At 42.1% G+C, this 14,847-nt stretch overlaps 2 protein-coding genes across 3 annotated transcripts in view; both read left to right on the top strand.

Moving 5' to 3' along the window:
• Positions 1-2,592: 2,592 nt before the first annotated feature.
• cyyr1 (cysteine/tyrosine-rich 1) lies at positions 2,593-10,273 on the top strand. Its single transcript, XM_056370029.1, has 4 exons — positions 2,593-3,015; positions 5,990-6,089; positions 7,350-7,510; positions 9,165-10,273. Exons 1-4 carry the CDS (start codon positions 2,931-2,933, stop codon positions 9,296-9,298), a joined length of 480 nt encoding a protein of 159 aa, XP_056226004.1. The 5' UTR covers positions 2,593-2,930; the 3' UTR covers positions 9,299-10,273.
• A 247-nt stretch (positions 10,274-10,520) lies between these two features.
• appa (amyloid beta (A4) precursor protein a) overlaps positions 10,521-14,847 on the top strand; it is a 33,822-nt gene continuing 29,495 nt past the window's right edge. For both annotated transcript variants that reach the window (XM_056370303.1, XM_056370302.1), the window contains exon 1: positions 10,521-10,709. In XM_056370303.1, coding sequence (XP_056226278.1) covers positions 10,650-10,709 — 60 coding nt within the window. In that variant the 5' untranslated portion in view covers positions 10,521-10,649. The remainder of the gene's footprint in view (positions 10,710-14,847) is intronic.

The raw sequence follows: 14,847 nt of genomic DNA, 5'->3' as shown, positions 1-14,847 counted from the left end.
GCTGCAGCTTTATTTAGAAAACTGAACAAGTCACTGAAATAACCCTTAGAAAGTCAATATATGTTCGCTATAGCTTACACCCCTACCTGACTCTCTTCTCTTTGATATCGCAGCCAGACGTCTCCCATGAACTTTCTGGTCCCCAGCTGAGACCAGAAAGTCCCGTGGCGTTGTTACTAAAAACTGGAGCCTGTGTGGCACTTCCTGTTTGGCCCTGAGGAAGATGATCCCCTGCCTTGTCGGCTCCCATACAGCACAAAGGAAATCATTATCCTGTAATTATAGATGGTTAAGAAGAAAATTGGCCATCTCTGTAATCTGCGTAATAACATAATGTGCAACCAGACTCTGTAAGCCTAAACAACTGGGGCGGGCAGGGATGTATACTTCATGTTTTTTTTTTCTGACTTCACAATTGACAAAGAAAAAGCCAAACTAGGGAAGAAAAATGTCAACATTAATATGTCCTCCTGTAACGAAACAACTTTCTTACCTGCTTGTTTTTTCATGTCTCAGTGTCACATCATTACAGCTTAAAAGAAACATCTGGAAGGCATTATGAATCACTGCTGCTCAATGTGGGTGGCATTTCCGAGAGCTAAATTATCTTCCTCCTTTTGCCACCCTTGGTTGCCCGCAAAGGTTTGTTTGAATTATGGCAAATTTGATCCAGTTTTCAAACTTCCAAAGAAACAGCATTCATGTTTCCAAATGTATCAGTGCAAAGAGGAAAAGTTGATTGTATTACAGAAGTCCAGGCATTTATTTCTACATATATTACTTAAGCAGTCAGGACATTGTGGTTTCAGCCTTTACTGCAAAGCTGCTGTGGTTTCCGACTTTTACATAAAGACATATAAAAGGTTGCAAAGATATCTTCATAAAATATGATCATGATTTTGCCACAGTCGCAGCAGGGTCATATATTATTCTTATAATCGACACCACTTTTGGACGGTGAACTTTGGCTAATGTTAACAGCCTTCCAGGGGCCATTCCAAAAGTATAATTTAGCTCTTTAATGATCAATTTTATGGCTGTAGTTAAGTCACCACAGGTTGGCACAAGTGGCGTTTTTGATCCAAAGTATTCCCAGCACAGAGTGAGGTGTGTGTGTGTGTGTGTGTGTGTGTGTGTGTGTGTGTACATGTTGCTGGACAAAAATATTCTGGGTATCATTAGCTTCTTCATCTAGTGGAGGATAATGTCCTCTGGGCATGGTCAGACTCTGCTTGGGGGGGCTCCACACAAAAAAAGCCCAAGGATATCACATATTAACTCTGTGCAATGAGTAGGCCACAACTGCTGGGCCCCAGAGTTGCTGTGTGGTCATTGGATTGGATCTGTTGAAGTATGTTATTTATACTCAAAACTGAAAGGACAAATCAGTTGAATCAATGTGCTGCACAGTGAGCCTGAGGCTCAGCGGGGGCCTGCGGAGTTCTGTGGCCCAAGGACAGTAGGTTTTACTCAGATGGTAATTCAGAGTATCCATGTATCAAACCCCATAGTGTCCTATCATTACCCCTTGGCCCTCTCTGCCCCATTTAGAGATGGGTATGGCCATCTGGCTTTTCCTGCACCCTCCAGAGTTAAGAATAATTTATTTGTATTTGTTTATTTATTCAAAACTACAAAGAGTCTGTCTAATCTTATCAAGTGTGTGTCTAATGTGCCTGTTGAGGGGGGGTGGGGGGTTCACATGATAAGTGTGTGAAGCAGAAGCGTTAACAGGATGAAGTTTTCAGGTTACAACATCCGTGACATTTAGAACCCGAGCACAGATTTGGGCCGCTCGTGTTGTTTTGGTGTCTGAAAATAGCCCCGAGTGTCGTGGTGTTGTCAGACAGGTGTGGAGCGGCTTGCTGCGCCGCCGTGGGTCATTACAGCTCGACTCAGGAGAAGTCGTGATGTGACGGGAGCGTGTGAAGCAGGGGGGGCTCTGTCCTGGAGGTGCGTGAGGTACGTGCGCGTACATAGAAACCCATGCGCACAGGTTTTTTCTCTTGTCAAGCCTAACAGACAAAACTAAAATAAGATCGGAAAAGAGATAATTAAACCTTCAAAATAAAAGCTTAAACAAAGTCCATTATGACTGTTATTATTAATACTTCATTTGTTACTAATAGGCTAATTGGTGTCCTACTACTATGACTTCCCTGTATTTACACATCTACTAGGCTGTTTCAAAGAGGTAGTTATGGAAGCTTTTTCCGAGCATGACCATATTTTCCAGTATAAATAAGCGGAAGAAAAGAGAGAAAAAACAACAACACTTGTATGTAATATTTAACAACATCTAACAGCAACAATGAACTAATACCATCATTTAAAACAAAAAATAAACACATGCACGAAAACAAAAGTGTGTGTTATAATTGATCAATATTATAAAGCAAGAGATAAATAAAAGAGACTAAAAAGAATTTAATGACGTATCAATTTATCTGATTACACTGTTTAGGCATCAATGAGTGTTATATTTTGAAATTGTCGACCAGAAGTCTTTTCTTTAATATAATGGCTGACTCTCTCTCTCTCTCTCTCTCTCTCAGTGTAAACTCAACAGGGTAAGGAAGGTTGAGCAAACGGGGGGACGGCGGGGGAGGGGAAAGGAATAAAAAGCTAGCGGCAGTCAGTCAGAGGTGTGGAGACAGGACGGACGGAAGAAAGACAGGAAAGACGCGCGGTCCGCACGTGGAGGAACAAACGGAGCTTCACTTTCGGAGGAGACACACTGGAAAATAACCCCAAGTCCCCAGGAGTAGTTCGCTGCTGCTTCCTGTCTGTGAGTGAGATACAACAATGCTCCACGAGGAGCCTCATAGGTGACTGTTGGAGACACAGGGAAGACGCGCTTTCTCGTATCTTCGGTCACTGGTGAAGAAAAAGAAGGCAGAAAGAGGGCGCGCGGGGAGAGAGAGGGGGTCATGGAAAACCTCTGGAGGAGGAGGAGGACGCAGGCGCTCAGATGGAAATGGTTGAGAAACTCGCTGCTGCTCTGTTTATTCACCGGTGAGTTTTTAGTTTCATCACTTTAAATCCTCTTCCACCTTTTCAAGCACCTACATGTTGAATGCTCTCCTTTTAATTATGCTTTAATGGCTCTTCTGTATGAGTAGTTCATGATGTGGCTCCTCCAGATTCAGATGAAATGGTAAAGTGTTGGGAAACAACAGAAGGTCAGGGAAGTCTTTAAAAGGTTTTAATGTAGGAACCCACCACTGGAGATGACAGACAACACATGAAAACTGCTGGAAACTTTTCATCTGAGTCAAGGCTGTGGTACAGTGGTGTGGGGGTGTGGGGGTGTGGGGGTGTGGGGGTGTGGGGGTGTGTGTGTGTGTGTGTGTGTGTGTGTGTGTGTGTGTGTGTGTGTGTGTGTGTGAAAAGGGGTGGGGGTGAAGGACATAGTGCCATTGTCTCCCAGCGTGTGGAGAGACAGGAGCCAGGACCTCTGAGGACCACCCAGACAGAGCAGAGCAGAAGTCTGCTGATGGGACCTCCCCACAGCTATTTACATGGAAATATCACGGCTTTTAAGCAGGGAGGTGGTGTTACATTAAAAAGGTGGGTTGGCTGCGAACTCCATTATAAAACAAACAGCCATCAAAACCTGCTCATATCATAAAAATATATTTTCTTTTATTTCCCCTTGGTGAATTTAAGTTGCAAAGACTCCCTTCTAGGAAAAGTGTTCTCTGCTGCCCCCCCCCCTTCACTAACTAAAAGCCAGCACTCTCTTTCCTTAGTTTTCTACCTGTATGTGAACCAGTGTCTGGAAATGTGCCTAAATGCCTCCAGGCACACATCATTTCAGTGTGAGTGATTGCTGAGAGAAAGCAGACACACACATGTGCACACAGCTTGTTTTCTTTCAGTGTCCTTCATTTGAAGTGTGTCTGTTACTGTGAAAGACCTCAATCTTCTAGGTGACGGTGAGAAACGCAAAACTCACAGTTCATGAGGGGGTGGGGGCCTTCAGATGAAGAGGGCTCGTGTCATGGCAGCAGGTTGAGACGAGTACACAGAGAGGCACAGCTGTGTGTACAATGCTGTTGAATGCAGAGGCTTTGGCTGAGCGGGGTGAAGGTGAACTGCATTAATCACACAAACACACACAAGTATAGATCCTGCAAATACCATGTCTGCTCGCAGCAGGAACTCCAGCGTCAGGTGTAAAATTATCATGCTGCATCATGAATTGTGCCAGTGTACAAGTGGTTAATGTTGGCGCTTCAACCGTTCTAATTTGACCCCCGCTCAGATAACATGCCAGTCATTCTAATGACTTCCTACTCAAGAAGTAATTAATTCATTTGCTGGATCACTGCGGCTCACGATCTGTGCACAGTTTTCGCACTGTCTGTCTCCGGGCACAGTTTTAAAGTAGCCTCCATCCTCTCCTCGGCAGCTCTCACTGTTTCTGTTAAAGGACGACTCCAGAAATTTAGTGTTACCATTCAGAAAGACTGGAGACTCACAGGAATGTGCGAAGTTGGAGAAAGAGAGGCTGAGTTTTATTCACCTTTAGTCTTTAGTATGGGTCAAGCTCCAAAAACAGAGGATCCTACAATTCCCATAATGCAACTCTACATATGCTATTCAAAAATCCATGCCCCCAGGTTGTAACCAATGCTTTCTGTTTTCGTTGTGTTCATTAGGTCTGCAAAACACAGTTATTTTCATCATCAATTTATTTTCTCAGTACATCAATTCAATGTTTGGAAAAAATGACAGAAAATTGTAAAAAAAAAAAATAGCCATTAACACAAAATCAACATCAAATTAATTAATTTCTTTGTGCAACGAACAGAAACCCAAATATATCCTGTTTTCACATTTCAAAATGTTGAAATGGTGTAGATGTGTTAATCGATTTTAACGCCAATATGATCATTTGTTCCTTGGTCCAAGCCTGATCAATCCACCCAAGTTTCTTCATGGTTAGAGAAACCAAACAGCAAATGAGCAAAATCTGTCACATAAAGATTTAAAAGCGGAACCAAACACGGCTCAAACTCATTAATAATGACATCTCATCTTAAGAAACATGCTAATTCTTCAGGCTGTGTCATGCATTCGTCTGTCAGATTCAGCCAGTTTGCTGCCTACAGTGCTTGATTCAGCTGGTCGCCCATGTGGGCTGATTTGCTGCCTCAGTCAGCCCGGACATGGAAAAATAAATCATGCATGTCGACTATTAACGCAGCGAGATGCTGCATAGCAATCACATGGCAACGGCTGCTTGTTGCCATGTGATTGCTTGCTTGTTCCATATTATATATTAAAGGTGATCAGAAAACTCTTGGGTCCATTTTTAATCTGAATTTGAGAAAAGAAGAAAATCACAAAAATTGCAGATGTAATTTAAGCCTTTGTGTTTCTGAGGGAAACTCCTGTGTTTGAAAGAAGAAATGGAAAGCTTCCTCTCAGTGCTGTAAGTGGAGACTTATTTAAATCTCCTAGCGGCTGTAATTTGTGTCCTGACGGATATTTAAAAAATCTTAAATACGGTAATACAGGCTAGCAGGGGTGGCTGGGTTTATTAGAACGAAATCCAGTGTCCCTGTGTGAGTTCACCACAGATCTTTTTTTATTTTATTTCCCCCGGAACACGCCACAGGTATTGATAGTTTCTTTTTAAAAGTGTTTCTCCAGTTCTCTGAGCTCATAATAAATCAACTGTCTTGATGCTTTTAAACTCTTTGAAGTTATAAATAGAGGCTGCTGGTAGAAGTTGTGTGCTTTGAGGTTGGTTCATGAAAGATTTCATTATAGCATTCAAGTTTAATTTTTCATCGAGGGGAAAGGTTTAAAAAGTTCCACATATAACAAGACCCGACTTAATAGTTTCTTTTATTATTGGCACATAAAACATGAAATATGTCTGTGCTGTGGAGTTTAGGTTTTTTCCTACAACCTTGTTCAGCTGAAAAACAGCATTATCCTGGATTATTTCACTGAAGAGCTTATGTGTGTGTTGCAGGAGGCGCTGAGGCCCAGTGTGAAGGCTGTATAGAGTATTGCTGCGATGGATCGCCGCCTTTCTGCTGCTCCTACTACGCCTATGTGGGGGACGTCCTCTCGTAAGTTAACGCACAGACACGAGAAGCTAATTAAGACCGCGGAGATATCACGGCTGTCATGTCAGCTGATGTGTTATTCACTGTCGAGAGAGAAACTTCAACATTTCCAATAATTCTAAGTGGCAACTTCCTGTGGTCACCTCAGCTCACCTCTTTGTGTCTAAGTACAGCTCAGCACACAACACAAGTATTGCCTTTGACAAATCAGTTTGTCAATCACCTTCATGAGGATAAAATGGTGGATGACGCAAGGTCTCAGTGCAGCTGCCCACACATTACCGAAAAGCCCAAGTCACCTTCATCAAATGGATTCTTTTTTTTGCATTTTCAGCTCTGTAACAGATATGGAAATGTCAAAAAACAACCCATATATGGTGCGATTGGCTATTGAAAGCAAAGAGAGCAGTGTTACCTCATCTAAGGTGTAACAATCTATTCAGCCACTCTTCTCACCAATTATTTTCTCTTTTTTCACCAACCTCCATTAAACTTAGAGAGGGGGGTGAGAGAAGAGCTTTTCTGATTCTTCTCAATTCAGTGTAAAACTTGATCTGCACACACCTGTAGGTTTGGTGCCGTTCTGTTTCTGTGGGCAAGCGTCAAGTGAGAGATAACGACTAACTCACATACCAGCTGTCTTTTAATGTGCCAGAAGAGTCTTTAGAAGATCTGACCTTTTGACCTCTTCCTGACTTGATTCAGCACAGCTGCTTTAACACTTTCACCTAGTTCTCAGACTTCTGTTTCCTTCGAGAAAAGCTGTGTCTGTTTACACAAGCTATACAATATTGGTGATCTGTGTGTATTTGGAATCTCTTGTTGCAGGATTGTATATTTACACTAATATTTTTAGGGCAACATCTTGAATGACTTGTAAAAAGTCAGTGTGCTGCTCTCGAAAACAGCGAGGGCTGAATCCGACATGTTGACTAATGCTGACTATGAAGACGTAACAAACCTGTTAATGATGCCTGTTTTTCTATTTCACAGTGCCAATTCACAGACTCCTCTGCAGTGCAACACACCACACACACCAGCGCACACACGCTCTGTCACACTGCCACACATTTTGCGTGCACACACACACACACACATCACACAACTGAGTTATATCAGATGCTGCAGTCCATCTCCATGGCAGAAACTTAGAAGTATTGGTAGCATGTCTGCTTGAGACAGCTGCCTCCTCTCACACTTGCCTGGGTGGCTCACAATGTGTTTTCGTTTGTGTGTGTGTGTGTGTGTGTGTGTGTTTTCCAGGGGCACTGCCATCTCCGGTATCGTTTTTGGCGTGGTGTTTTTGATGGGGGCAGTGGCGGCCTTGTTCCTGTGCGTGTGCATGTGCATGAAGAATGGGCGGGGCGCACGGGTCGGAGTGTTCAGCACCTCCTACATCAACACTGTGACCCAGGGCTATCCAGGTGGGGCTAAAGGAACACACACACACACACACACACACACACACACACACACTTTTAAAGGATATACACAAGCCAAAAGTTTCCCATTATAGTCGATTTGTTAACAAAACATATTCATAATAATCACTTTTCTGATTTATTTAGCATTAATTATCTATTATTATGGGCAAAGTGTTGGTTATAACAAGTGTGACTTATTAAAGGAGCTGTGTGTAAGTTTTGCTGTCACTACATAACCAGCGTCAGCATTAACAGCTGTTTACCTAACAGTCCAAAAGAAAGATAGTGAGTTCGGTGGAAAGCAACCCTCTTGTTTTGATTAGCTTAATCAATAGTGAAAGTAATCATTAGTTGCAGCCCTACTTTGTAGAGTACGACTTATCAGAGACATTTATTAGTGGCTTTGTTGTGACTAACTACATTTTACACACAGAGTGGAGCATTACACATGTTCTGTTACAGTGAAACCTTATCTTCTGACCTCAGGCGATCAGAAAAAAGAGAAAACAACCGATGTTTTCAAAAAAAAAAAACATAGGTGTAAGGTGTCATGGGGTTCGCTTTGGCCTTGAGCATCTTTCTGGACTAGTAACACCACGAGAGAGCTGATTGTTCTCAGAATGTAAAGGCTTCAGACCATCGTCACTGAACCATGAGCTCTGTTCAGGCATAACTGCCTTTTTGAAATTCACATAAAAACAGCTCATTTCCCTGCTTTTGTTCCCACTGCCTCCTACTTCAGCGTCTCCTCCACTCTCGCCGTTTCACATCTGCTATACCCTGTTCCCGCTTGAAGGGATGAAACGGCCACAGTGTTTCCATGTTTTCCTTGCAGGTACTTTTGTCGGCACATCAGAGTCAGTACTGTGCGACTCCCTCCAGCCCCAGGAACGTTGTTTTTTTCTGGGTCTCATCATTTATTTATCCCGTTTCATTCTCCTCGGTGTATCGCCTTCATGCTACGCTGGACCGCTACTCTTCGCTCTGACCCGCAGCTCTGATCATGTTTCATAAACACGCTCAAACATACAAAGCGATGCAGTATGAATGAAAATGTATGTAGGTACAGTGATATGAATTATTTTGGATCTTGACACTAGATGTGAGGTGCTGCTGTGCTGTTATTTTCCCGCACCACCACCACAAACATGAGTTGATGTATATTTCCTCATGATCTTACCTGAGCTTCACAACAGTTTTCAGATCAGCAGTGGACACTGTAACACAGCTTCTCCTTTAACATGACAGACTGTGAGTTACTGATAATAATAGTGATAGAAATGTGAGGTTTTGCTGATGTGACCCTTCAGTTTGGAGAAGGATTTGACCACCTACATTCATCTTTTCTTTCATCCCGACTGATTTGATTTTTCTGTGGATAATGTAAGCACTGATGCATTGTGGTCAATAAAACTACTCCGTGGTGCAAGATTTTTGACCTTCTCCAGTGTCTTCCTCAAGAGGGTACAGTTCCTTAGTTCAACCACTAGAGGGCGTAACTACTCCATCGAACTCCTTGTGAAATGGGGGCAGGTATCCTGAGCTTAAGGCCTCATTCACCTTCAAACACACCAAACAACATGAAGTTTGGAAGAAAAAAAATGCTTTAAATCTAACAAATGCTTCTTTATTTCTTTCTGTTTCTTGAACTTAGGTCCTCCACCTCCGTACTCCTACGACTACGAGATGTACCCTTCCTCCCTGCACCCTCCGCCTTACACCCCAACTCAGCCCCGACCTGCAAACTACTCCCCTCCTCCTCCTTACCCTGGCTGCACCCGCAAGTGAATCCCTGCTGCACAGATCATCCTCCGGCCAGCTCAAAGGGAAACTGTCATGGCCCTGTTTCTCAGACCTGGAGATGGCTGAACACCTCTGGCCTCTGCAGCACTGGTGTTGCTTATTTGGGTTGAAGACAATTCTAGGGATTAAAATAAAAAAAAATCCACATTAAAACAAAAAGGGAGGCCCAGTGCAATTTTGTTCAGCTGGAGTCTGGACCGAATGGTGGGGGGGGGGAAATGATAATTTAACAAGCTGTGGGTCTGGATGTCTAACGAGGGCCACAACACGTGCATGTCCTGATAACTGTTAGCAGCCCTGCTAGCCTGCAGCTGGTACTTTTTTCCCCACTAATAACCAATATCCTTATCCGTTCCCGCCTGTGCACATCAAAGGCAGCGTGCCACTTTGATGAAGGTGAAGACTACTTTTGTCAGCGTGGAGGGGAACCTCGCAGGAGAAAAAGTCTTTCCAGAAGACAATGTAGTTTTTAAAGCCATGATTTATGCCAGTGAATGAGGTGGAAGTCAATGATTAAAGGTGTTTTAAAGAAGTCAGAGCTGTCATGTGTACAAAGACTTGACCATAATGCATAATATTACTGACCTTACAGGCGTGGACAACTTGAAAGGAGTGGGTTGTTGCCTTACTTGAAGCAATGTGAGGGTGAAAACTGAACTGGGGGGTCACATTACGTTCAGCTGAACCAAAATGGATTCTCTTTGAAAATGAAAAATTGTAAACCTTTTGCCTTTTGTGAGATTCTTGAAAATTGTGAAGCATTCATCATTTGAACTGTTTGTAATTGCACGTGAATTGACCTGATTCATGTGATGGGTGACTGTGAATGATGGAAGAGATTTAACTGTATTAATCATGTGTCAGGTAAATCATTTTTCAAGTGTTTCCTTACTGTGTCAGCGGCTGTATTGTAAATTAAAGATGTAATTAAAACGTGACTTTAAAAAAAAAAAAAAAACATTAACGTCTACAGTCTGTATTTATTCACGTGAATATTTAACAGTGTACGCGTGCGTGTACTTAGAAGATAAAAATGTGTGTGTCACAAGAATAAAGTGTGAGCGATAAACTGTGTGTGTGTGTGTGTGTGTGTGTGTGTGTGTGTGTGGTGTGTGTGTGTGTGTGTGTGTGTGTGTGTGTGTGTGTGTGTGTGTTAATCCCACTCCGCTGTGGTCAGGTGATCCTGGGGCTGAGCAGCTGTGCAGCCTCGGTATCACTCACCATCAGACAACGGGAGTCACCGGCGCTGCTGAACACACTCGGTTTCTCACCCGACGCAAACGTTAAACTGGTCGGTGAAACGCTGCTTGTAGGAGCGTCGTGTCAGCGAAACGACATGGGGGACCGAGTGGCTTTACTGCTGCTGGCGGTAGCGGCTTCGGCTCTGGCTGCCGAGGTAAGAAAAATCCCGTTTTTTTGTGTGAGAGAATTTGTAATATTTTCCACCATATTGTTGCAGTCAGCAGAGTCAAGGTAGCCACAACAAAACCGGAAGAGGAGCACTTGTACCTTCAGAATTAAAGCTTACAATACGTTTGAGGGGGTGAGCAAGGAGATAATTCATAACCAGGCAATTTAAATTTTATCAAATGAAGTAACTAAATTGTATAAAACAATAAATAAACAATGACTATACGACATTTAACGTATCTATCTACTGTTGCTTGTACCATTCGCTGTACCAGTTATGGTAACGATGCGAAATTTACTTATGTAAAAACAAAAATATAATTTTCATGAGAATATAAACCACTCGTAATGTTCAGGTTGGTACATCTGACACTCACATCAAGTGTACATGAATAAAAAAAAAACTGCAATTTGTTTGCCTGTCGTTTTATGTTTAAGGTTTTAACCGGAAGTGTCGTTGAAAAACCTAGCTAGTTGGCAGTGATTGTTAACACTCTATAATATACTGTTTATAAACCAGATAATACGCACTGTTTTTCACAATATTTCGAAACCAGTTGGATATTTTGTTAGCATTTACCATTGTTTTATTCGTAGTTATTTCCCCAGAAGCACGAAACGTTGATAAATAACACGTATTTAATTTAAATACCCCCGTTTCGAGGCACTCCGTAATGTCTTTTCTCGGGCTAAGTCTCCCTTTAAGCCTATGGTAACTGATTTATTGAGACTATGTGACAATAGAGAGAATGTCCGACACCCCTGATTTAAAGCTGCACCCACAATTTGTCCTTTTTCTTTTGTCAAAACGAGAAGCAACTTGCGTTTCTCTGATTTAAAATGTTACACAAGTTGGGTTTGTCAACAAATTATTCACCCTCAGTAATACTGCGCAATGTTACTGGATGTTGCTGTTATCAAAAGGTTATTTACTGGTCATTAAGGGTAATTCAATCTGGTTAAAGTCGTTACAGTAACTAAATGACAAGCGTATTGTTTCATTTTCCATATCCCGAGGGCTAATATTAAGGGAGTGGGCGTGTTTTGGGAATGATAATGAGTCAATAAAGCGTCTTGTTGTGTCGTAATAAATACTTGACGCCTGATTCTGTTTTAAACAAAATAAATGAACCCGTGAAAATGACCCTATCCATGGAAAACTAACATTATTAACGCTCTCCCACATATTTCAGTCAGATGGTAGAGAATAGAGAAGTAAGATGGCGGCGGTGCACTGCAGCATTTATCGAGGGTCGGGAAACTGGGAAGCCAACAGGAGCTTCGATCATCATTGCTGCTTATTCACACTCGTTTTGTATCTATTGTGCAGCTTCGTGTGATGATAAACACATTGTAAATATGTGATATTCTTAATATTGCCTTAACAGTGGACCTAGTTTCACATAATCACTGCTCATCCATTTTTCAAGCGTCTTCACCAAGAATATCGCTTTGTGAATAGCCTATACACTGCAAAAAATATCTGTTTTTAACATATCCTTTTCTTGATATTGTAGTAATATGTCACGAATATGTGCAATTTAAAAAAAATAAATCAAAATCAGCCATTTACAGCACATAGACGTCTTATAATGTCACATCATCATTCTCAGTTGTGTAATTATTTCCATACTGTGGACCAGTAAAGCTTTACTTCCCCTTTTTTGTAAGGCAGGCTACTAAAATGTGTGTTAAGAAAATTCCCCAAACAAGTGAAGCAACGTTTGACTCAAGGGGATTTCCCCAAATGGGAAGTCTTTTTTTTCACTTCTTTTAATGACTGATTGTACCACTAATAGGTCATGCTACTGATGTGACTTTACTTAGGCTGGATATTATTTACAGTGTGGCCATGTTGGGAGATAAATTACACATTCCTATGACCACCAGTAGCCACATTGTTTCACATGGGACCTGCAATTGTGGCTGAGGAGCAGCTGCAGTGTTGGGATCTCCAATTGGAGCAATTATAGCTTTAAACACGATAAAGGTGTTATTGAGATAGATCAATATTGCCAGACAATGGCTGTTATACTCCTTTCAGGCCTCATTGTTTTGCTGTCTTGGACATTTTTGAATCTGTTTCCTTGAGATGAATCAGGTGAGATGTGGCAGCTGACCTTCTTGATTTCCTGCACGTAGTCTAGAATCAGTGCAGTTGGAATGAATAGTTTGGGCTCCACATCAAGCAAACCATCTGCTTTGTTCGTAATCCATTGCTTACATTGCTTAAGACAATCTTTACCCTTTAAACCCTGTATTTACATTATCAACATCAAAGGCAGAAGTGATGAAATGCGATAGAAGACAGAAGAAAGAAGAAAAAGCTTAAAATTTGAGGATTAATATCAGCAAGATTAAATCAGACTTGAAAATGAGATGTTGCAAGTTTTTGATCTTGTTAGGGCTTGTTAATAGTGTTCATTACTGCCCCATGCAAACACACACTTCCAAACACACAGCTCTAGGAAGCTGTTTTTTCCTGATGGGCCCGCCCTATACACGCAGGCTGTGGTGTGGAGCGTGGGAGTTGGATGCCAGCCTTTGTGTATTTGTAAATCCTTGGGAAATGGCTCTTGGATGGGTGCAGGCAGTCTGTTTGTGTGCATACTGCAGTCTTTCAGCCTGGGGCGGACTAGCCCTCTCCCCTTATTAGTGAGCCTTAATGCCATTATGCCTGTTGGCACTGCCAGCGTTTCTCTCACTGGCACCTTCTCTGCTGCTCACGCTGCAGTTTCAATCCACTGAAGGAGAAATCCTCCGACACTGATATATCTCCTCTTGCTTTCCACTTTCTTACTTTGCTTTTTATTGTATCCACTTTCACCTTCCTCACCTGTACTTCTCCTCCAGTTTGTAATTTTACAGAATGGCATCCGACAACCCCCAGAGAAAGACTGAACTCTGTGCTTAACCCAGGACTCCCGCAGCACTTGTAGGTAGAAAAAGCAACAACAAAAGTGGTGTGAGACTGTTTGCAGTTGAGAAACCTCTTCATCAAAATTCAGTATGTCTTATGGCTGTGCTGTTTGCAGGTCAGCTGAGGCAAACATCAGTGAATAATTCATCCATCTTGTAATATCACATCTAGGTAATCTTTTTAAGCAGAAGAAGACAGAAGTTCAGCAGTTCTGGCTTTTCAAATGAGAATATTTTCTGGCTTTCTTAGTACATGATCTGCACACACATAACATAACTTTGGATTTTGAACCATTGGTTGGACAAGATAAGATATTTTAAGACGATTACCTAATTAAATTGTTACATTAATTGATAATGAAAATAATTGGAGCCCTAGTCACATCAACTGTATTTGGCCTCCTCTTGGTAAACAGTGAATATTGTCCTCATCTCTCTTTCCAGCTCTCCCTGTTTTATTGTCTCATTTTCTGCTTTTAATCTTTCATGTCCAACCAGTGGTGCAAAGAGTTGGCTATAAAATTTCCTTGTTCAAACAGCGCACATTGTCCATCTTGGTTGTGTCAACAACAACGACACCGCAGCGCTCCCAATTAATGTTCCCCCTGCATCCCCCTCTGTCTGTCCTGGAGAAAAGAATTCCTGACCTTTTGATACTGTTGTCTCTATTGTCATGGTGCCTGGAAATGGTAGGACGCTGATGTGCTTGCTGTCTTTTGGAGCTGTCTTTCCACTGCTTCTCTTCTGACACCCTAGATAACACACAGGTTTCCCCAGTGGTGATGTCAATCAGCTGTTCATCAAATCTGAGAGCTTCTTAACTTTCTTTTTTGTCTCTGTTATCGTCATTCTCACAGTCCTGAGTCGTCTGTGTGCGTTCATGTTTTCCTACTGACATGTAGCATCCCCTCTTTTAAAAGTATGGTAGGAATCAGGTCAGGCTGATTTCAGCGGTAACAGACCAGTGCGTAGCTCAAAGGCCGGCTTTGTGCAGTGCAACCTGGCCTCTCAATGAAACACTGTGAATAAATACCAGAAGGTTTGCTTAGATCCAATAAGCATCTAATAGCATCAGAATTAACCTGAGGTTCCTCTTCTGTCGACTGAGGAGAAGATTCAGATTCAGAGTCAAGGTCTGAATGGAGCTGTTGCTTATAGGTGTTTAATACTCGAGTGCAAGCAGCACAGACTAAAGTCTGACATGT

This window comes from Seriola aureovittata, chromosome 24, assembly GCF_021018895.1.
Source record: "Seriola aureovittata isolate HTS-2021-v1 ecotype China chromosome 24, ASM2101889v1, whole genome shotgun sequence".
NCBI lineage: Eukaryota > Metazoa > Chordata > Actinopteri > Carangiformes > Carangidae > Seriola > Seriola aureovittata.
This window is presented reverse-complemented; position numbering and strand designations above follow the sequence as displayed.